This window comes from Leucoraja erinacea, chromosome 11 (genome assembly GCF_028641065.1).
Source record: "Leucoraja erinacea ecotype New England chromosome 11, Leri_hhj_1, whole genome shotgun sequence".
NCBI lineage: Eukaryota > Metazoa > Chordata > Chondrichthyes > Rajiformes > Rajidae > Leucoraja > Leucoraja erinaceus.
In genome coordinates, this window is record NC_073387.1 from 7,054,615 (window position 1) to 7,077,560 (window position 22,946).

Here is a 22,946-nt window from a genome sequence, read left to right on the forward strand (position 1 = left end):
ATGATCAGCCATGATCATATTGAATGGCGGTGCAGGCTCGAAAGGCCGAATGGCCTACTCCTGCACCTATTTTCTATGTTTCTATGAATAATTTTCTCTGGTGTGTTTGAGGCTGGGGAAAGACCTGATAGAAGTATGTCAAATTATTAGAGGCATAGTTATTGTAGACAATTAGAACTTGTCCCAAGAGTGGATATTCAAAGACTTCAGGGCATTGCTTTAAATTTGAGAAGAAAATTTAAAGAGGTTGTGCGGAAAGGTTTTTATACAGAGTGTGGTGGGTGCCTGTAATGTATTGCCAGTTGAAGTGGTGTAAACATAGACAAGAGCGATATTGAAGAGGTTTTTAGATAGATTTTTAGATAGACACCTGGATATAGAGGGCATGAAGGGAGATAGATTATGTGCAGGCAGAGGAAGGTAGACAAAAATGCTGGAGAAACTCAGTAGGTGAGGCAGCATCTATGGAGCGAAGGAATGGGTGACGTTTTGGGTCAAGACTCTTCTTCAGACTGGGGAGATCAGTTTATCGGCACCATGTTTGGCACAGACATTGTGAACAATAGTTCCTGAAAAATTAGTTTCCTGTTCGTGAAAAATTCTATGTTTTATGTACCTTCTGTTGAAATCGATCACTGACTTCTATTAGTGAAACAAGATAGCTGATACTTATGTTCTGGTGAATTTTCCCTTCCTCCAGTTGAAGAGCCCTGGCACGGTCTGCAGGAAGTCATCTGGAGCCTGTGACTTACCCGAGCACTGCTCCGGCAACTCTGAGTTTTGTCCAGCCAACTTTTACCAGATGGATGGGGTCAGCTGCGATGGAGGCCAGGCCTATTGCTACAATGGGATGTGCTTGACTTATGAAAGCCAGTGTGTGCTGCTCTGGGGACCTGGTAAGATCTAAAAGTTCCGGTGACCCTGGAATCTGTTTTGCCAGACTGTTTGATTTTTACAATAAGTAAGTAAGTAAGTTTATTGGCCAAGTATTCACATACAAGGAATTTGCCTTGGTGCTCCGCCCACAAGTAACAACATGACATACAGTGACAGTTACGAAACACTCAGAAAACACTAAACATTAATAATAATAAGACATTAATGATAAAACACCATTGATCAAGCATGTGAACCAACAAAATACCAGATCAAAGGGAGGCTACAGATTTTTGGCTGTTGAGCAGAGCAACTACTCGTGGATAAAAACTGTTTTTATGTCTGGCTGCGGCAGCTTTGACAATCCGGAGTCGCCTTCCAGAGGGAAGTGATTCAAAGAGTTTGTGGCCAGGGTGAGAGGAGTCAGAGATGATCTTGCCCGCTCGCTTCCTGGCCCTTGCAGTGTACAGTTCATCAATGGAGGGAAGGTTGCAGCCAATAATCTTCTCTGCTGATCGGACGATGTAAGCATGTTTTGGGATAGCGGGAGGTGGTGGTGTTAGATTGGAGTTGGTTGAACAATGAGCCATGCTCCCATAATTGGCTGTAGTAGACCTATAGTCCCCGTTGGAAGGGATGTGTAGTGAATGCCTAACGTAACAATGAAAGGACTTACAGAGGCTTCTCTAAACAAGAAACCCTTACTCTCCGTCTCTCTCTCCATCCCTCCCCATCCTAGTTCTTCATCTTTCTGTTCACCTGATTACATTTTACTGATTGTCACATTCCCCTCCACTAACAATGATCTATTCTACATTTACCTTGAGCTTCATCCCCTTTGATCTCTCGTTTTCACACCATACCCTTCCATATCTCTGTCTCCCCCCCCTCCCATGACACTCAGTCTGAGGAAGGGACTCGACCAGAAACGTCACACATTCCTTCTATCCAGAGATGCTTCCTGTCCTGCTGAGTTACTCCAGCATTTTGTGTCTATCTTCAATGAAAGGACTTAAATTTGTGAAGCCACATTCATAGCCAAAGGATTTCCTGAAGGGCTCTACAGCCAAAAGAGGGGCATTTGTTATAAACTGGGCAACTATGATGCTTACTTTGTACACAGCAAGCTTCCAGTAGTAACTATTGCTGACAGTTTGCTGTGCACATTATCTTCTACAAAGAACAGATGACCACTTTGTTGGAGACACAAGTGACTGCAGATGCTGGAATCCTCAGCAACAAACAAAGTGCTGAAGGAACTCAGTGTGTCAGGCAGCGTCTGTGAGGGAATTGACGTTTTGGGTAAGGACGCTTCTTTGGAGTCTGAAGAAAGGTCCTTACATGAAACGCCGTGTATCCAATTCCCCCCCATAGATAACCATATAATATAACCATATAACCATATAACAATTACAGCACGGAAACAGGCCATCTCGACCCTTCTAGTCCGTGCCGAACACATAATCTCCCCTAGTCCCATATACCTGCGCTCAGACCATAACCCTCCATTCCCTTCCCATCCATATAACTATCCAATTTATTTTTAAATGATAAAAACGAACCTGCCTCCACCACCTTCACTGGAAGCTCATTCCACACAGCTACCACTCTCTGAGTAAAGAAGTTCCCCCTCATGTTACCCCTAAACTTCAGTCCCTTCATTCTCAAGTCATGTCCCCTTGTTTGAATCTTCCCTACTCTCAGTGGGAAAAGCTTTTCCACGTCAACTCTGTCTATCCCTCTCATCATTTTAAAAACCTCTATCAAGTCCCCCCTTAACCTTCTGCGCTCCAAAGAATAAAGCCCTAACTTGTTCAACCTTTCTCTGGGTTTCAGCAACCTTAGTTGCTGAAACACAGGCAACATTACTGCCTCGATCTGCTGAGTTCTTCCAGCACTTTGTTTTTTGCTCATTACCACTTCATTTGCGGGAGATATTGACTTGAAGACTAACATTGTCCAGGGCAAACATTGGATCAAAAAAGAAGCTCCCCAGTTCTACTATGCCTAGTCATGAATGTTGGTGAAATATTAAACCGTATATGTGAGGATAGGCCTCCTAGAACAACTTCCCCCACAATGATGGTAGAGCCCAGTATACAAGGAGGAGTCTCCTAGAACAGCCCCGTCCTCAATGATGGCAAGCCCAGCATATGAGTGCCAGAGAGAAAGCTGAACCATGTTCAGTCAGGGTGAATAGGGAGGCATCTGAGCGTTGTTCTGACATCCTCACCCCCACAGAAGGCGGACTCCAGCCAATTTGATTCACAACATGTGATATCAAGAAATGGCGAAGAGCGATAGACACAACATGGGCTGCAGGAACTCTTGATTGGTAAAGGCGTCAAAGGTTAAAATTAGAAGCATAGAAAATAGGTGCGGGTGTAAGCCATTTGGCCGTTCGAGTCAGCGCCGCCATTCAATATTATCATGGCTGATCATCCAAAATCAGTACCCCATTCCTGCTTTCTCCCCATATCCCTTGATTCCGTTATTCCCTAAGAGCTAAATTGAACTCCGTCTTGGATACATCAAGGTTATGCTGAAAAGGCTGGGGAATGGGGTTGAGAGGGAAAACTAGGTCAGCGATGATCAAATGGCGGGACATAGCCGATGGGCCAAATGGCCTAATTATGGTCCAGGACAACATCCCAGCTGGAGGTCCGAAGACCTGCATTACAGAACCATCGCACGAGGCCAAGCTGTTCCAGTACAGTTACAAAACTAGCAATTACCCAATAATATAGGACATAGCTCAGTTCTGTCAGTGCAGAAAAAATCAATCCACATATAATGCGGCTAGCTGTTGTGACTGTGACTGGGGCATTGGGGACTGAAGCTCGATTCAACAAAATCAGGTCTACCGGAGAATCTATTTTTCCTGTCCTGACACGAAACAGTACAATGATGTTTATACTATTTAAATACAGAGACACAACAATATCACATGTTTAAACGATAACGTTTTATTCTTAATGTTTTAATGTTTTATGTTTCATTCTTAATGGTTTATTGCATGTCGTGCGAGTGGAGCACCAAGGCAAATTCCTTGTATGTGTACATACTTAGCCAATAAACTTATTCATAATTGTCATAAACTTCATAAAATGATTAACTACAGTTTCAAATGGTGGCTTGTAGAGCTGCTGCCGCTGTGCCAGAGACCTGGATTCAATGCTGACCTCAGATGGTGTCTATGTGGAGTTTGTCAGTTCTCCCTGTCATCATGTTGGTTTTCTCCAGGTATTCTGGTTTCCCCCTGCATCCTAAAGACGTGGGAATAGGTATGCTAATTGGCCATAGTAATGGCCATGTTTGTAGTTGAGCATTAGAATCTGGGGGGAATTCATGTCAATATGTAGAGAATCAAAAATGGGATTAGATTAGTGTAGGATTAGTTAAATGGGTGGTTGATGGTCAGTGTGGACTTGGTGGGTCAAGGGCCTGTTTCCATAACGTATCTCTCCAACTCAAATAAAGTTTAACATTTGGAATATAGACAGGTAACCCTGCAGAATTATATATTTATAATAGGAGCACAGCCGGTCTGGCAGAAACCCTTTTGAATATTCAATTGTCAGTGGCTGGTCTGAGCAGTTCTGACCACAAGGCAATATACACCCAACATATACTGCTTTAGTTACAGTGTTGAGGGAAGTTTCCCTAAATATACAAACAGCCAGAATATTAAGTGACAAAACTGGCTTCCAGAACTGTGTATTAAGAGACACGAAGGTACCTGCAATGATGTGTTGATAGAGGAGATGACAACTTAATGCTATCCCTGAGGGTTTCAATGAGAGATGATTACCATGGACATTCATGTTCTCAATTCATGTTCTCAAGAACCTGTTGTTCTCAATGGTACTGTATCAGAATGTCCCACATCCAATTATTAGTTTCATCGGCCTTAAAATATCAGATTTAAAATTGTTTTTTATTGTTAAAAACTGGTTTGAAATAACCAGCTTTTCACATAATTCCATTAATCACGAATAATCTCTTGTAGCAACTATGCTCAATTAGTCAACCCTTACTCATCAGCAAGCGATGGAAGTGTAAATCCTGGTTAAAACAGAGCAGTAATAGCACCAAAAATTAGTAAAGGACTCATGTATTGTTAGGCCATTAGGTCAAGTGATGTACTCTGCAGAAATAAGACAAGCTGCAGAATGGTGCCAGTAAGTCTAGGGTCCAAATCAGTGTTTCAGCTTCAACTGACAGAATGAATGAGATTTCTGCAGAGGACCTCCAAGGAAGTGTAAAATGCTTTGATAAGATTGGATTACTGCAAAAGCATTAAATATTGTAAATAATGTTGCTAGACAGTTACCTTGCTGTTTGTTGATTGGCCAAAGTGTTGAGCCCTGGCAGGTTTGTTTGAATTCCAGGGTAAATGTTGCATTATTCAAGTTAAGTTAGCTTCCTCTAGAAGCTTCTCCTGCAACAATGTATGGGAGATTCTGTTATTTTGTTGGGGAACTGTCAAGAATGTACTGTTGCTAATTAATGGGTTTTATTGGATTGTAAAGAGACCACCCCTATGTAGTTCGGCCCCTCAAGGTTCAGGGACCTATAAAAGCCGGCCCGACGAGGTCCTTTGTTGATCTTCTGGAAGAGTGCTTGGGACTGCATGAATTTTTGGAGTGTTTCTGCTTGCACGAGGCTGAAGGGCTTGGCCAGGCAGATACAAGGATCAAACCCACGGTGGTTTAAGTATCGTACAGGGGAATTTGTTGTGCTATCCAAAAATAAAGATTAGTTGTCCCGTGCTTGACTCCGTGCTTTTTGACTGAACTAGACTGGGGGTAAGCTTGAGAAGAGCTTATTTACAGAAGTTGCTGTTGACAGTACTATCACGCAAGACTTACCGATTATCTACACATTCCTGGTGGAGTTTGGGTATTGCCTGGACTGTGCAGCTCCAAACCTCACCACAACCTTGGTCTGAATATGGACCAAAGATTTGAATCCGAGAAATGAGATGAGAGTGACTGGCCTTGATTCTAAGACAACATGTGTAGGATCAGGACACCCAAGTAAAACTGAGGTCAATGGGAACCAAAGGCAAACACTCCAGTGGTTTCTAGTACTACCTTACAGAAAGGTAGATGGTTGTGGCTGTCAGAAGCTAGCTATTCTTGCCCTACAGGAGTTTCTAAGGGCAATTTCTCAGTCCCAATCATCTTTAAAAGCTACTTCAGTAAACTTCCTTCCGTCATAAGGCCAGAATTGTGAATATTTACTGATGGCTGCACAGTGTTCATTTCCAGTTGCAACTCCTCGGAGAATGGAGAAAAGTTGCTTGAGGAACTCAGTGGGTCAGGCAGCATCTATGGAGATGAAGGAATGGTCGACGTTTCGAGTCAATACCCTGCATTGGGAATTTACCTCCATAGATGCTGCCTGACCTGCTGAGCACTTTGTTCTCTGCTCCAGATCCCAGCATCTGTTGTATCTTGCACCTCCTGTGTAGTGAAGCTGCCCAAGCCAACAAGCAGTAAGTTTGTGGTGAGCATTTCCCAGGCTGCAAATGATTCCAGCATCAATGGTTCTTGTGGAGATACCATTCTGACATTTATTGGTTTTGCTTCAATATTTTGGTGGATTTTATTAGTTCAAGAAAATTGTCGACTGTTGCAAGTTAGATTCAAGTTACTGCCTCGTGCTCCGGATGGCAAGGCTGCTCATTGAGAGTTTCCCAATGTTTAGTGTTTCTACTTGTGAGGCAGGTTCGTGTTTGTAGATTGACAGTGTACCTCTGACCTATTCTCTGCTGTTTCAGGGGCTCGAGTTGCTCCAGCACAATGCTTCGAGAAGGTGAATGATGCCGGCGACACATATGGCAACTGTGGCAAAGATCGACGGGGAAGTTACCGCAAGTGTGAAGCCAGGTACAAAGGCCAGCTGCCATCTCTGGGGCGGCACGGTGGCGCAGCGGTAGAGTTGCCGCCTAATGGGCCTGTCCCTCTTACGCGATTTATTTTGGAGATTTGGTGGCACCCGTCATAGTCGCAGCAGGTCGCTTAAAATGTTCAACATGTTGAAAATCCAGCGCCAACCGGAACAAGATACGACTCTTTGGGCAACTACTACATACAGGCTTCACCCAGGGACATATTGCCAGAGTGTCGCCTGTATGGTCGTGAATAGTCTCCTTCGTCACCCAAAGAGTCGTTGCGTCTTTCTGGTCGCCGCTGAATTTTCAATGTGTTGAACATTTTCGGCGACCTGCATGGATGTCGGCAGTCGCGGAAAAAGTTGTGTGTGGGACAGGCCCATTACAGTGCTTGCAGCGCCAGAGACCCAGATTCGATCCTGACTAAGGGTGCTGTCTGTACGGAGTTTGTACCTTCTACCCTTGACCACGTGGGTTTTCTCCAGGTGCTCTGGTTTCCTCCCACACTCCAAAGACCTTCAGGCTTGTAGGTTAATGGGCTTGGTAAATTATCACTAGTGTGTGTAGGATAGTGTTAATGTGCGGGGATCGCTGGTAGGTGCGGAGTCGGTGGGCCGAAGGGCCTGTTTCCATGTTGTATTTTGGTCAAATAGAGATGTTGGTGCTGGTTTAGTTAACAAGTGCAGGAAAGAACTGCAGATGCTAGTATACATCAATGCCAGCACCTGGTTGGTGGCATGCTGTGTGCACCACATTTACTTGATGAAAATGGTGACTATCAAACTTTATTGGCTGTGAATCTTTTGGGATATGTTAAGATTGTGGAAGTATGTAAATAAAGATTGTTTCTTCCACTTTTGCAAATGATACAAAAGGGTGAAGGCAGATAACAAGTGGAAATAAGCAAATGTTTTGTACATCTGTGTTTTTTCTTTGAAGTCCAAGGTTGAAAATATTGTGGTTAGTCTATTTGTCACTGATTAGCAATTTCACAACCAACGCCCACCACACCCATTTCCGTGCTCCTCACCCCTCACCCCCCACCCTCTTTTCCGTTCAACCTTTATCCTCCCCTTCATCAGTTGAATCAAATACAGATGTTGTTGCTGATTTACACAAAATGCTGGAGTGGTTCAAGCAGCATCTCTGGAGAGAAGGAATGGGTGACGTTTCGGGTCGAGACCCTTCTTCAGACTGATGTCAGGGGAGGGGACGGGACAAAGATAGAATGTAGTCGGAGAACTGGGAAAGGGGAGGGGATGGAGAGAGAAAGCAAGGGCTATCTGAAGTTAGAGAAGTCAATGTTCACACCGCTGGGCTGTTAACTACCCAAGCAAAATTTGAGGTGCTGTTCCTCCAATTTGCGCTGGGCCTCACTTTGACAATGGAGGAGGCCCAGGACAGAAAGGTCAGATTGGGAATGGGAGGGGGAGATGTAATGCTGAGCCACCAGGAGATCAGGTAGGTTAAGACAGACTGAATGGTGGTGTTCAGCAAAACGATGCACTTGGTCTCGCCGATGTAGAGAAGTTGACACCTGGAACAGCGGATGTAGTCGATGAGGTTGGAGGAGGTGCAACTGAACCTCTGCCTCACCTGGAAAGACTGTTTGGGTCCTTGGATGGAGTGGAGGGGGAAATGAGAAGAAATGGGCGACGTTTCAGGTCGAGACCCTTCTTCAGACTGTTGTCGGGGAGGGGGCGGGACAAAGATAGAATGTAGTTGGACACAGTAAGACTAGTGGGAGAACTGGGAATGGGGAGGGGATGGAGAGAGAAAGCAAGGGCTATTTGAAGTTAGAGAAGTTAATATTTTGGCATTTTGTGTAAACCAAACATCTCTATTTGATTCAGCTGATGAAGGGGACGACAAAGGCTGGGGGTTGAACGGAAAAGAGGGTGGGGGTGAGGGGTGAGGAGCACAGAAGTGGGTGTGGTGGGCGGTGGTTGTGAAATTGCCAATCAGTGACAAATAGACTAACCACAATATTTTCAACCTTGGACTTCAAAGAAAAACCAGAGATGCACAAAACAGATTTGCTTGTTATCTGCTTGATTAACTGCACCCTTTTGTATCATTTGCAAAAGTGGAAGAAACAATCTTTATTTACATACTTCCACAACCTTAACGTATACCAAAAGATTCAGCAGCCAATAAAGTTTGATAGTCACCATTTCTATTAAGTAAATGTGGCATACACAGCAAGCCACCAGGGCTGGCATTGATCAGATTATCGGTACTCTGTTCAGTGATGGCTGAAGGAGAAATATTAATTAGGTGCTAAGAAGAGCAATGCTACAGGTCTTGATTATCTACGTGAGCTGGCAGATACGGCTATGGTTTAACGTTGCAATTTGCATGATAGTACTTGGACAACATAGCACTTTCTTGTTGCTAGGTGGGACTGATAGCTGATAATCTTTTAATTATATCTTGGGAGAAGACCATCTCATGACCTTCTGACTTAAATATGCGAGTTAGTAATAAATTACACCGACACCAGACCATATTAGTGCAGGTGACCTCCTCGCAACAGCCATTAGGGTTATGAATCCTAATTTTTGCAAAATTTACAAATCTTCATCCCAAAACTTGACATACTGACTAAAATTTGTTCTTATGTAATTTATGAGGAAATAAAAGTAAAAAGATCAACACAATTTTGTTTACCGCATGTGTGTTTAGAATCGTGCAGAGATGGCAGTGCTTTGCCTTGAACATTGGGATATGACAATTTTTAAGCAGTGCAACGTTGCCCCTCCCTGTAATGTCATGGCTGCCTGTATATTTAACAAAGCAGGCCCATGGGGTAATGAATCCTCTAACTACTGTTCAATAATTAACCTTGCATTATGGGATCTTGCGACAGGAGTCAATGTGCATGGAAATAGCATCCCCTCTCTACCTCCTAATCACTCCTCCTGTAGTTATATATCATTTAATCCTCCCTACCTTCCCAGATTTCACTACTCACCTACACAACAGGATCAATCTTACAGATGCACCAGAGAAAGCATTTTATCAGGATGCATCACTACTTGGGAACAGCTCCATCCGGGACCGTAAGAAATTGCAGCGAATTGTGGGCGCAGCCCAGAACATCAAAGGTTTCAAAGGTCTTTAATTGTCACGTGTACCAATTAAGGTACAGTGATATTCAAATTACTATACAGTCATACTAAAAAAAATCACCAAGACACATAACTACATAAAAGTTAACATAAACATCTACCACAGCCGATTCCTCACTGTGATGGAAGACAATAAAGTCTAATCTTCTTCCCTCTTTATTTACGTGCGGTCCGGGCAGTCGAACCATCGAAGCCTCCGCGTCGGGGCAATCGAAGCCCCCGCTATGGGGCGATCGAAGCCCCCGCTATGGGGCGATCGAAGCCCCCGCTATGGGGCGATCGCAACTCCCGCGTCGGTGGGGTCAAAGCTCCTGCAGCTTGGAACTCCCGAAGTCGGTCCCTAACCAGGGACTGCGAGCTCCATGATGTTAAAGTCCGCAAGCTCCCGCGGTTGGAGCTCTGAGGTCGATCCCTGGCAAAGGGATCGCCAGCTCCACAATGTTTAGTTCCGCAGGCTCCTGCAGTTGGAGCTTCCAAGGCGGTCCCCAGCAGAGGCCGCCAACTCCACGATGTTAGGCCGCAGTGCGGACGGAGATACGATATGGAAAACAATCGCATATTCGTCCAGGATAGAGATTTTTAAAAAGTTTCCCGCAACCCCCTCCCCGCCCATCTTCCACATATAACAAGCTAAAGAACACTAAACCATACATTTAACAGATATTATGAAACAAGAAAGAAGGAAGGAACAGACAGACTGTTGGCGAGGCGGCCATTCACACCAACCGGCCTCCCTTCTATTGATTCCATTTCTACCTCACGCTACCTCAGCAAGGCCAGCAACATAATGAAGGACGAGTTGCAACCTGGCCACTCCCTCTTCTCCTCTCTCCTTTCTGGGAAAAGGTATAGATAGAAGTGTGAAAACGCACACCACCAGATTCAGGGACAGTTTCTTCCCAGCTGTTATCAGGCAACTGAATCATCCTGCCACACACAGAGCAGTGGTGAACTACTATGTACTTATTCCCTTATCATGTATCTTTACACTGCAATGGATTGATTGTGATCATGTATTGTCTTTCTGCTGACTGGTTAGCACGCAGCAATAAGCTTTACACTGTACCTCGGTACACGTGACACTAAACTAAACTGATCTTCGTGACCTTATCAACTAGCATATCTTTGGGATATGGGATTGAAACCAGAGCATCAGGGGGAAACACTACATCCATGGGGAGAATGTGCAAATTCCAGCTAAACTCCCAAGAACATCTGGAGGGAAGAAACAGCGGGAGGGAAAAAGAGAGAGGCGGGGAGAAAATGAGAGTAAGAATGTGAAAAAAGAGAAAGAAGAAGAAAGACAGCAGGATGAAATGACAATGGAGAAGAGAGCAGGAGCATGAATGGAGACGAGAGAGATGGGGAAAATGATGGGATGGAGGAAAATTGAAAGAGAACGATTCAGAGAAGATAAAGAAGATGCTGGAGGAAATGGTGAACACCAACAGAAAGACAGAGGAGTGAAGTCTGGCACAAAATGCCCAGCTAAGAATTATGCTTTAATTGAACAGTCTTTTAAAGAATGCTTCCACTTTCTCACAGTTTATGAATCTAAAGTGACAGGTTGGATATTTGGCATCACACACATTCTCTTGTGTGTAACTAATTCAGTACCACTTTGGCTGGACAGACTTGGTGGGCCGAAGGGCCTGTTTCCGTGTTATAATACTCAAGGATTTATCAACCCCCGCGCTAACACTTATTTGTTTTTCTATTGTACTTCAAGGAATGCCAAGTGTGGGAAAATACAGTGTCAGAGTTATGCGAAGAAGCCTCTTGAGGCAAATGCTGTCCCCATAGACACCACGATTACTGTGAATGGGAGGATGGTGCATTGCAGGGGCACCCACGTGTACACAACTCCTGAGCTGGAAGGTGACATGCTGGATCCAGGACTTGTCATGACTGGAACAAAATGTACCGAAAACCATGTAAGTTACTCTGCCCAGGAATAATAGCTTGAGGTTGCCAAACACTTTAACTCCCCCTCCCATTCCCACACTGACCTTTCTGTCCTGGGCCGCCTCCACTGTCAGAGTGAGGCCCAATGCAAATTGGAGGAACAGCACCTCCCAATTACAACCCAGCGATATGAATCTTGGGCAGCTTACAACCCAGCGATATGAATATTGAGTAGACATTTGTATGAAAATTGATTTTGGTAATTTTAAGTTACCGTTGCATTCCCTCTCTCTCCGTTCTTCCCCAACCCTAGTCGTCCTCCAAGTTTCACTATCATCCTGTTTAGGTTCACTGTCACTGCGTCACTCCAGGGGAAACAGACCCAGACCATCCAATTTCTCCAAGTAGGTGCAGCTTTACTGGAATGGACAACCCGACGAGTGGTGGAAGCAGAGTCACTGAAAGCATTAAACATGTGACTAAATTAATTCAGGTCAGGTCAGGGGTAGTCCCCCCCGCCACGGGTACCATGTGATCCCGTGCTACCCGCTCCATGGTTGGATAGTCGGCGACTAAACCGTTCCCCCCACCTGGTTTGCCAGGTGAGGAGGGGGCTGTGGACCCCCAGCAGGACCAAAAACAAGACCTGTCAAAGGGCGGATGAGCTCCTAGCGAGCCGACGGCCATCCATACTTCAGTAGAAGTTGCGATCACTGTTGTACACAGCATTGTAACGAATGGTGATAAAGCACACACACTGCGTCGCTAATGTTTTCAACAATGATGATGAATTAATACATAAATTATCTTGGGCATAAAAAGCAACTGGTCAAGTACAGGAGGATGGGTTTGATATGAATGGGCATCCAGTGGTCTGTGCGATGGGCTGAATGGCCTCTTTCCCTGCTGTATAACTCTATGATGTGCCTGGGTGGGGGGAGTTCCAAGATTTTAACCTGGTCCATGCAAGAACAAATGGCCATTTCCGTTTGATGAATGGTTCTTTCTTCAACAGATCTGCTTTGAGGGCCAGTGTCAGAGTGCTGCGTTCCTGGCAGCTGATGAGTGTGCTGCGAAATGTCACGGCCACGGGGTAGGTGTGAAACACATCGAGATTTAACCAATGAACTTCCCCGCAAACGGTAAATTAGGTTCTACTATTGAGCTTAACTGATGATTGAAACATCAGTAGCACCCACATCCTCTGGCGTGCTTGAGGATCCTGTGACTTGGAGTGAGCTAATTACCTGCCCCTGACTAAGTAGTCAAGTCAAGTCACTTTTATTTCTCTAGCCCATTTATAAAACAACTCTTGTTGGCCAAAGTGCGTTACATTGGTGGAGGTACTAACGTTATACAACATTGGTTCATAGATTAAGTACATACATATATATAGCCCTCCCTCAGAAGACGTCAAGAAAGGCTTGAGAGTAAAGATGAGTTTTCAGTCTCGACTTAAAGGAGTCGATGGAGGGGGCAGTTCTGATGGGAAGAAGGATGCTGTTCCACAGTCTAGGAGCTGCAACCGCAAAGGCGCGGTCGCCCCTGAGCTTAAGTAGTGAAACATCTACCTTGGATGTAGTTACAACCAAAGATCTTAGAGCGAAGCAAGATAGGTTACTCTCACGCAAACGTGAGGTACGCTCATGGGCGGTTTCATGGGTGATTACAGGACACATTTTAGCAAGCTGACTCCGCCATCTTGTTCCGCTTTCTTGCTCCCGCCTTCTTGCTTCCGGCCAAAGATTGGATCCGCAGCGGGGAGAAGGAGTGCAAGGCCCGGGGCAGCGGGGAGAGAGAGAGTGCGGGGCCCGGGGCAGCGGGGAGAGAGAGTGCGGGGCAGCGGGGAGAAGGAGTGCGGGGCCCGGGGCAGCGGGGAGAAGGAGTGCGGGGTCCGGGGCAGCGGGGAGAATGAGTGCGGGGCCCGGGGCAGCGGGGAGAGAGAGTGCCCCAAGACAATGTTTCTTATTTACAATGTTTCTTATTTAATGTCCCTTGTCTAGTCTGAAATAAAGTTCATTATTGGTTTAGAAGAAATATAATTGTGTGTGTTATATACATTTATATAATTTTCATGTATGTGTGTTTATAAACATTTTATTCCTTAACAAGAATCAACAGAATTATGAACTAATTGAATTATGAATCTAACCCTATAATCACGCACAAAAAGTCCCCCCCTGTCAATCACCCTGCGAGTCGGGTCGGTTCCGGTTACTACAAAATCAACTCAAACACTGCTTGTGAGCCATTTAAAAAGAAATGATTTAAAAAACATTAAAAAAGACAATTACCAGAATCAAATTTTATTCTTGACAAGAAGTTTGAACTGACAGATTTATGAATCTGACCCACACAAACTGTTGCCCCGCAACATTTATTACAGTGCGAGTCGGGTCGGGTTAGGTAGGCTCAGGTTGCTAAAATGGGCGTGGAAAAATGCCCATGATCCCCTCCATAGCGTACTACACGTCAGTCCATTGCATTTAGCAGGAGTAGCCTATCTTGCTCCGCTATAGGATCTTTGGTTACAACACCATCCAAGCTGGCTCCTACTTCCCCCTTATTCCCCATGTCACGTCATGTGGAGGCAAGAAGGGATCACCTGGAATAATTGAGTGCATGGACATAATCTCGCTGGACATCAACAATAATTCCTGGATATAATCTTGCTGGACACCAACAAGGCAATCAACGGCCAATGTGCTGTTTCCTCCACTCTTTAAAAGACCAACTAATGCAACTGCTTCTACCCTGCTAGCAGACAGACAAAACTGCATTTTAGAGAGGAAAATGCATAACAGGCTCTTGCAGCCCATGTTTGAATTCATCACTTCTGGCTGTTTGCTCTCCACAGCCCCCAACCTAATCATTTCCCAGCCCCGCACAGCCCGGTTCTACCTTCTCCACAAAATCCACAAACACAACTGCCCTGGCAGACCCATTGTTTCTGCTGCTCCTGACCCACTGAAATAATTTCCATGCACCTCAACCCCATCTTATCTCCTTGGTCCAAGCTCTCCCAACCTTTATCCAGGACACCTCACACAAGCTCTTCGTCTCTTTAATGTCTTCCCTTTTCCAGGTCCACATTCCCTCATTGTTACTCGGGACGTTCAGTCACTCTACACCTCCATCCCCCACCAGGAAGGCCTTGAAGCCCTTTGTTTCTTCATCGACCTCGGTACCAGCCAATCTTCCTCTACTAACACTTTCCTCCACCCAATGGAGCTGTTCCTCGCTCTCAACAACTTCTCTTTCGACTCCACTCACTTCCTCCAAATCAAAGGCACCCGCAAGGGCCCCAGCTATGCTTGTCTTTGCGTAAAGTATGTCAAACAATCCTTGTTCCAGATGTACACTGACCCTATCCCCAAACTCTATCTCTGTGACATTGGCGACTGCCTCAGGGCTACCTCCTGCACCCATGCAGGACTTCATTAACTTTGCTACCAATATCCATCCTGCACTCAAATTCTCCATCACCTCCCTCCCCTTTCTTGATCTCACCATCTTGATCACAGTAGATAGATTATCGACTGACATCTATTATAAACCGACTGACTCCCACAACTATCTGGACTACACTTCTTCCCACCCTGCATCCTGCTAAGACTCCATCCCCTACTCCCAATTCCTCTGTCTCTGCCGCATCTGTGCCCAAGAGGTGAGGTGTCCAAGATGTCCTTGTTCCTTAGGGAAAGGAGGTTCCTATCGTTTATCATAGATGAGACTCTCACGTGTGTCCCCTCGATATTCCATAGCTCCGGCCTTGACCCCCCCCTCCCCCCAGTCACAACAGAGACAGTCACCATCATCCTCACCTTTCACCCCATCAGCACATAATCCTCAGATATTTTAGGTACCTCTAACGGGTTCCCACCACTAGTCATATCTTCCCATCTTCACCACTTTCCGCAGAGACCATTCCCTCCGCCACACCCTGGTTAACTCATCCCTTCCCACCCAAACCACCCCCTCCCCAGTTACATGCCTCTGCAACTGCAGGAGATGCAACACCTGTCCCAATAGCTCCTCCCTCGACTGTCCAGGGATCTCTTCAGCCATTACAGGTGAGGCACCTCCTCCAACCTCATCTGCTGTATCTGCTGTTCAGAGTGTGGACTCCACTATATTGGCGAGACCAAGGGCAGAATGGGCGATCGTTTCACTGAACACCTTCGCTCAGTCCACCTTGGTCTACATGATTTCCCCGGTTGTCAAACATGTTAACTCCCCTGCCCATTCTCATATTGACCTTTCTGTCCTGGGCCTCCTCCACTCTCAGAGAGAGGCCACGCACAAAATGGAGAAACAACACCTCATATTTCGCTTGGGCAGCTTATAACTTGGCAGTGTGTTTATTGATTTATCTAATTTCCAGTAACCCTTGCAATTCCTCTCTCTGTGTCCCTCTCCCACCCTAGTCATCCTGCCAGTTTAACTCGTCTTGGTGAGTTTCACTGTCTGTATAACCTGGTATCACCTATCCCACAGCCAACAATGGTCCATTGTGGGCTCCAAGGCTAATGCTGCCAGTGGCTCTGATTTGTTCTGTGCCTTTTCATACCTCTGACTCTCACCCAAAGAAGGGTCTCAACCCAAACCATCACCTTTTGTTTTCTCCAGAGATGCTGAGTTACTCCAGCATTTTGTGTCTATCTTTAGCAAAAATATTAGTTCAGCAATCTTTATAATGGACTTCGAAGAGAAACATGGATGCAGTCACTGGTGATTTTTTTAAATATGTGGAAATGAGGATCGCTTTATGAAAATAGCATTTTGGAATATAGAATATGAATAAAACGTTCAACAAACATCAGTTAAACGTGCAAATGACAGAGTAACAATGACTGAGAACTGTGCCACACAAAGTGAGATCGGTATTTATTTCAGAGACTCAGAATTGTAAATGAAATGTTGGTGAGGGTTGGACAAGGATATTTCCAAGAGATCAGTGAAAGACTGATGCTGGAGTTAGCTATCTGAGGGGGTGCATAAGTTGTCCTAAAGCATTCATTTAACTATGCCCACCTTCACTGTAGAGGCCAAGTGAGTGGATATTTTTAAGGCAGAGATGGATAGATTATTGATCAGCACATGTGACACAGGTTATGGGGAGAAGGCAGGAGAATGGGATTAGGATGGAGAGATAGATCAGCCATGATTGAATGGCGGAGTAGACTTGATGGGCCGAATGGCCGAAAGGGCCTGTCCCACTTTCCCGAGTTATTCATGAATTCTCCCGAGTTATTCACAAATTCTCCCGAGTTTTCAAACTCGCAGAATGTTCGTAACGAGCCTGTAGGAGGCCGTAGGAGTCCGTGGATATATTGTAGCGGCTTGTTATGCCAGCCGTAGGTACTCGGGGCATCAGGTAAGTCGGGACGTTTTTTCAGCCTGATGAAAAATGTCCACGAGTACAAAAATAGCCCCGAGTATCTACAGCTGGCATATCGAGCCGCTACGATATATCCACGGACTCCTACGGCCTCCTATGGACTTGTTGCAAACATTCTGCGAGTTTGAAAACTCGGGAGAATTCGTGAATAACTCGGGGAAAGTGGGACAGGGCCCTAATTCTATTCCTTTCACTTTTGACCTTATGACACGTATCAGCTTCACACCAAACTTTACTCTCTGATGTTTCATTTTTTAAATATTAAATATCAGATTCATAACTTCTGTATTTTCTTCATTATTAATCTCCCATTATAAACACAGGTCATCCAGTGAGCAAATAGCTGCAATGACTTTTTCTCACCCAGTTTAGTACTTTTAAGACTTCCTTTGGTACCTGTCTGGAATGTTGCATGGTTTCCACAGGGTTAAACATTTCCATTGCATAGCTCGATGTGGATAAATGTGAGGTTATCCACTTTGGTGGCAAAAACAGGAAAGTAGACTATTATCTAAATGGTGGCCGATTAGGAACGGGGGAGATGCAACGAGACCTGGGTGTCATGGTACACCAGTCATTAAAAGTAGGCATGCAGGTGCAGCAGGCAGTGAAGAAGGCGAATGGTATGTTAGCATTCATAGCAAAAGGAATTGAGTATAGGAGCAGGGAGGTTCTACTGCAGTTGTACAGGGTCTTGGTGAGACCACACCTGGAGTATTGCATACAGTTTTGGTCTCCTAATCTGAGGAAAGACATTCTTGCCATAGAGGGAGTACAGAGAAGGTTCACCAGACTGATTCCGGGGATGTCAGGACTTTCATATGAAGAAAGACTGGATAGACTTGGTTTGTACTCGCTAGAATTTAGAAGATTGAGGGGGGATCTTATAGAAACTTACAAAATTCTTAAGGGGTTGGACTGGCTAGATGCAGGAAGATTGTTCCCGATGTTGGTGAAGTTTTAAGTTTAAGGATAGGGGGGAAATCTTTTAGGACCGAGATGAGGAAAACATTTTTCACGCAGAGAGTGGTGAATCTCTGGAATTCTCTCCCGCAGAAGGTAGTTGAGGCCAGTTCATTGGCTATATCTAAGAGGGAGTTAGATGTGGCCCTTGTGGCTAAAGGGATCAGGGGGTATGGAGAGAAGGCAGGTACAGGATACTGAGTTGGATGATCAGCCATGATCATATTGAATGGCGGTGCAGGCTCGAAGGGCCGAATGGCCTACTCCTGCACCTATTTTCTATGTTTCTATGATGACCCTCCAACTCAAACTGAAGTCAGAGTCTACAGTGATTCAATATTGAGAAAAGTATCTAATCACAATTATTAGTTTGCCAGGGAGGTGGATGAAGGCATAGTCATGGAGGTAAGTATCTAGAAGGCAGTTGAAGGCAGAGGTAACTGGTCGGGAGGAGTAAATACCAAAGCATGAAGCTATAAACTTTGTAAAGAGTGGAGGAGTTGTATAAATCTTGGAACACACAGGAGCCCAGCCTGAGGGGGTAGAGGTGATCTTGGAGGGGAGAGCGAAGGGAAGGGCATGCTGCAGGAGGAATGACAGAGACGTTGAATTAGACAGATCCTGTGCAGCTCCTCTGATGGACAAACTGTGTTTAAAATAACAGCTTTTTCATCTCTTGACCCAGGTCTGTAACAACAACCGCAATTGCCACTGTGAGCCTGGCTGGGCGCCACCCTTCTGTGACAACTCAGGCCATGGAGGCAGCGTGGATGGTGGAGTTGGAAGGCCCAACTGTAAGTAAAGAATGCGTGTTCAATGCCACAATAACTAATGTTAAAACCTCCCGTTACTCCACTTGCAGCACCTGCTGAATGATACGTGGACTGAAAAGTGTTAAATTGACTATTGAATTCAGAATGTCTCCTTGCATTGAGTAGATTACTTAGACTAAGTGGGACCCGTTGTGTCCCAGTCACACGGGAGGCCTGGTCCCCCAATGCAATCCATTCCCCAATGCAATATTCCTCGTCTCCATCTTAAGCGGTTATCCCCTTGCATTGAGACTGGTCTGGCTGAAGTGGGGCTGCCGTCACATATGTGCAGCAGACATGCGGTGCTCAAAGTGTTAAATGCAGAAGGCTGCAGGAAACAGCCTTCTGGTCTAGACATGGTCTAGACATTTTGGAACTGTTGTAAGACTAGTGCCACCTGGAGTTGAAAACAAGAATTTATTTAATCTTCACCTCACATGTCCACATGCAAAACAAAGATCCTATAGCAGAGCAAGATAGGCTACTCCTGCTAAATGCAATGGACTGACGTGTAGTACGCTATGGAGGGGATCATGGGCATTTTTCCACGCCCATTTTAGCAACCTGAGCCTACCTAACCCGACCCGACTCGCACTGTAATCAATGTTGCGGGGCAACAGTTTGTGGGGATTAGATTCATAAATCTGTCAGTTCAAACTTCTTGTCAAGAATAAAATTTGATTCTGGTAATTGTCTTTTTTAATGTCTTTTAAATCATTTCTTTTTAAATGGCTCACAAGCAGTGTTTGAGTTGATTTTGTAGTAACCGGAACCGACCCGACTCGCAGGGTGATTGACAGGGGGGGACTTTTTGTGCGTGATATAGGGTTAGATTCATAATTCTGTTAGTTCATAATTCTGTTGATTCTTGTTAAAGAAAAAAATGTTTATAAACACACATACATGAAAATTATATAAATGTATATAACACACACAATTATATTTCTTCTAATCCAATATGAACTTTATTTCAGACTAGACAAGGGACATTAAATAAGAAACATTGTAAATAAGAAACATTGTAAACCTCCCTGCAACTTCACACACACTAGGCCTTATTCCCCCCGGCACTCTCTCGCCTGCCCCCTTACTACAATGTCCCCATCCCCCCTACTATGCCCCTCTCCTCGCTGCCCTGGGCCCCACACTCCTGTTCCTCGCTGCCCCGGGCCCCACACTCCTTCTCCTCGCTGCCCCGGGCCACACACTCCTTCTCCTCGCTGCCCCCGGCCCCCCGCACTCTCTCTCCCCGCTGCCCCGGGCCCCGCACTCTCTCTCCCCGCTGTCCCGGGCCCCGCACTCTCTCTCCTCGCTGCCCCGGGTCACACACTCCTTCCCCTCGCTGCCCCGGGCCGCGCACTCCTTCTTCCCGCTGCCCCGGACCCCACACTCCTTCTCCCCGCTGCCCCGGGCCACACACTCCTTCTCCCCGCTGCCCCGGACCCCACACTCCTTCTCCCCGCTGCCCCGGACCCCACACTCCTTCTCCCCGCTGCCCCGGGCCCCGCTCTCCTTCTCCTCGCTGCGGATCCAATCTTTGGCCGGAAGCAAGAAGGCGGGAGCAAGAAAGTGGAGCAAGATGGCGGAACAAGATGGCGGAGGCAGGTTGCTAAAATGAGGCATAAAATCGTCCATGAATCCGCCCATGAACGTACTTAACGTTTGCGTGAGAGTAATCCATCTTGCTCTGCTACAGGATCTTTGATGCAAACTGAATGAATGAGTGAATGAATGATGTGAATGAATGATGTGAATGCATGATACGTTATTATCACATGTGACATGTCACAGTGAGATTCTTTGTTTTGCATACTTGAGGTAAGAGTATGCAAAGAGTCGCTACTTAAAGGGCACCGACAGAGTTACAAAGTATTCAATTTCAACACAAAGTATTTAATTTGAGCTCCCAATCAGTTCTTGGCGGTTCTTCCACGCTGGGTCCCATTTTGTTCAATTATATTTTGTAGATTTTTTTACTATTTTTTGTACTCTTTTGTAAATATATTTGCAGATAATAGCCTGGTTGCAGCAGGAATCGTGGTGCTAGTAATCTTGTTGCTGTGTGGCATTGGAGCCATTTTGTATTACTGTTACCGAAGGGGATGCAACTACTGTCCGAATGGCATCAGGAATCCAAGGCCCGATGCCAAACAATTCTGGTAATTAGAGCTTCATTTTTAATTTATCTTGCACTTTTGCAAATTTACCATCTTCCCACCCTCCATGTGATGACCACTTTTCCTCAGAGCCCTATTCTTACTATGCTAATAATACCCAATTGTAGCTAATTTTGCTGGTGCTGCATTTCAGCCCGGTTCAGTCCATGTTGGACTTAAGCACAACCTCTGCCAAATACTGGAGGAGAGTAGCAAATTACCAGGAGTGAATCTTTCCAGTGCCAAATATATCTGGAAGCACTGAGACCAAAATGCGATCATTACATGCAGGGAATTTTAAATATATTATTTTACGTTGATTCCGAGTGAATTCTTGCCTTTGTTTCTCTTCTAACCACATTTAGGTTAGTTTGTTTTTTGATTGGAAATTGCCGGCCCTGGTGAATTGTTTCAGACTTCTTTAATAAACCCTAGAGGGTTTCTGGTCTGACCCTTGCCCACGGTATTTTTATGGATCTAATTGTACCACTGCCTGAGTTGTCCATTGGGCAGCCCTGACACATTCCTACAATGGCTGGATAAAATGGGAGATGAATTCTAACTGGGCTATCCTCGCACTTCCTCATGGGAACAAATCAAACTGTATGAAAGCAAAACCCAAAGCAACACGATAAAAATGATAAAGCAGACTGAGACATGATAGTTGCAAAATAAATCATTAAAATAACAACACAAATTAAAAACGACTTTCATATTTTACTTGCCATACAAGGCAAATTCCTTGTATGTGAATACTTGGCCAATAAACTTACTTACTTACTTACTTACGATAGACACAAAAAGCTGGAGTAACTCAGCAGGTCAAACAGCATCTCTGGAGAAAAGGAATAGGTGGTTTTGGGTCGAGACCCTTCTTCGGACTGGGACTCGACCCGAAACGTCATCTATTCCTTTTCCCCAGCGATGCTGTCTGAACCGCTGACTTACTCCAGTTTTTTGTGACTATCTTCCATTTAAACCAGCATCTGCAGTTCCTTACTAGACTAAATATTTTATTAGTTGTGTTCTCCAGGTTGTTGTCTGTATTGTCTGTTGTATAACATAAAGAATGGTAAAAGGTACGGAGCGACGATGGGTGTACACTCACGTTGAAACAAACTGTCATACAAATATCAAGAAGAAGACTTGAAATCATTCTCACGGGATTTCCATTGTATTGTCTGCAGTGGATTACCTGGCATGCTGAAGGATTACGAACGATATGTGAGGAAGAATGTGAGCAGCGCAATTTCTTTATCCACTGCTGATAGTACCGATCAAAAAATCAACAATGGCCATTCAAACCCAACCTTCCAAATCAGAAACAAAGATACAAAGGTAACGTTTGTGGTATTATGCAATAATAGAGTAAGGCTGAGCAGAGGGGCACTAGGACCCTGCCAGAAGCCAGGCTCCAGTAACCGGTTGTGTCTGGAAAACCCAGGGTGTCGGCAGTTGGAGAGAGAGGCCTGGGCTTACACGAGGCTGTTGCAGTTGCTGTTGTTATTGTACAGATTAAAGGTATACTCTGTTTACGTCGTGGTACGAGCCTTATTACAAGCATAACCCGACATGGTGCCAGAACTGGGAGACTTGTAAGCAAGAAAATAAATAAAGAAGAAGCGGACGGTGTATCGTTTTGGCGGGAAATAGGAGACGAGCTGGCAGATATGGCGCAACCCACACCAACTGCTACGTTCTCAATACAACCTCCAGAGCCATTCGATTTTACCAAGCCTCAAGAATGGGAGCGTTGGATCAGGAGATTCGACCGCTTCAGGCTTGCAAGCAATTTAAACGCGA

At 45.2% G+C, this 22,946-nt stretch overlaps 1 protein-coding gene across 1 annotated transcript in view; it reads left to right on the forward strand.

The window, feature by feature from the left end:
- The window catches only part of adam19b (ADAM metallopeptidase domain 19b), a 155,991-nt gene that overhangs the window by 118,062 nt on the left and 14,983 nt on the right, over positions 1–22,946 (forward strand). Inside the window, exons 14-20 of the mRNA XM_055642611.1 lie at positions 701–896; positions 6,662–6,770; positions 11,636–11,840; positions 12,827–12,904; positions 18,861–18,969; positions 20,999–21,146; positions 22,331–22,481. Of these exons, the coding sequence (XP_055498586.1) occupies positions 701–896; positions 6,662–6,770; positions 11,636–11,840; positions 12,827–12,904; positions 18,861–18,969; positions 20,999–21,146; positions 22,331–22,481 (996 nt within the window). The remainder of the gene's footprint in view (positions 1–700; positions 897–6,661; positions 6,771–11,635; positions 11,841–12,826; positions 12,905–18,860; positions 18,970–20,998; positions 21,147–22,330; positions 22,482–22,946) is intronic.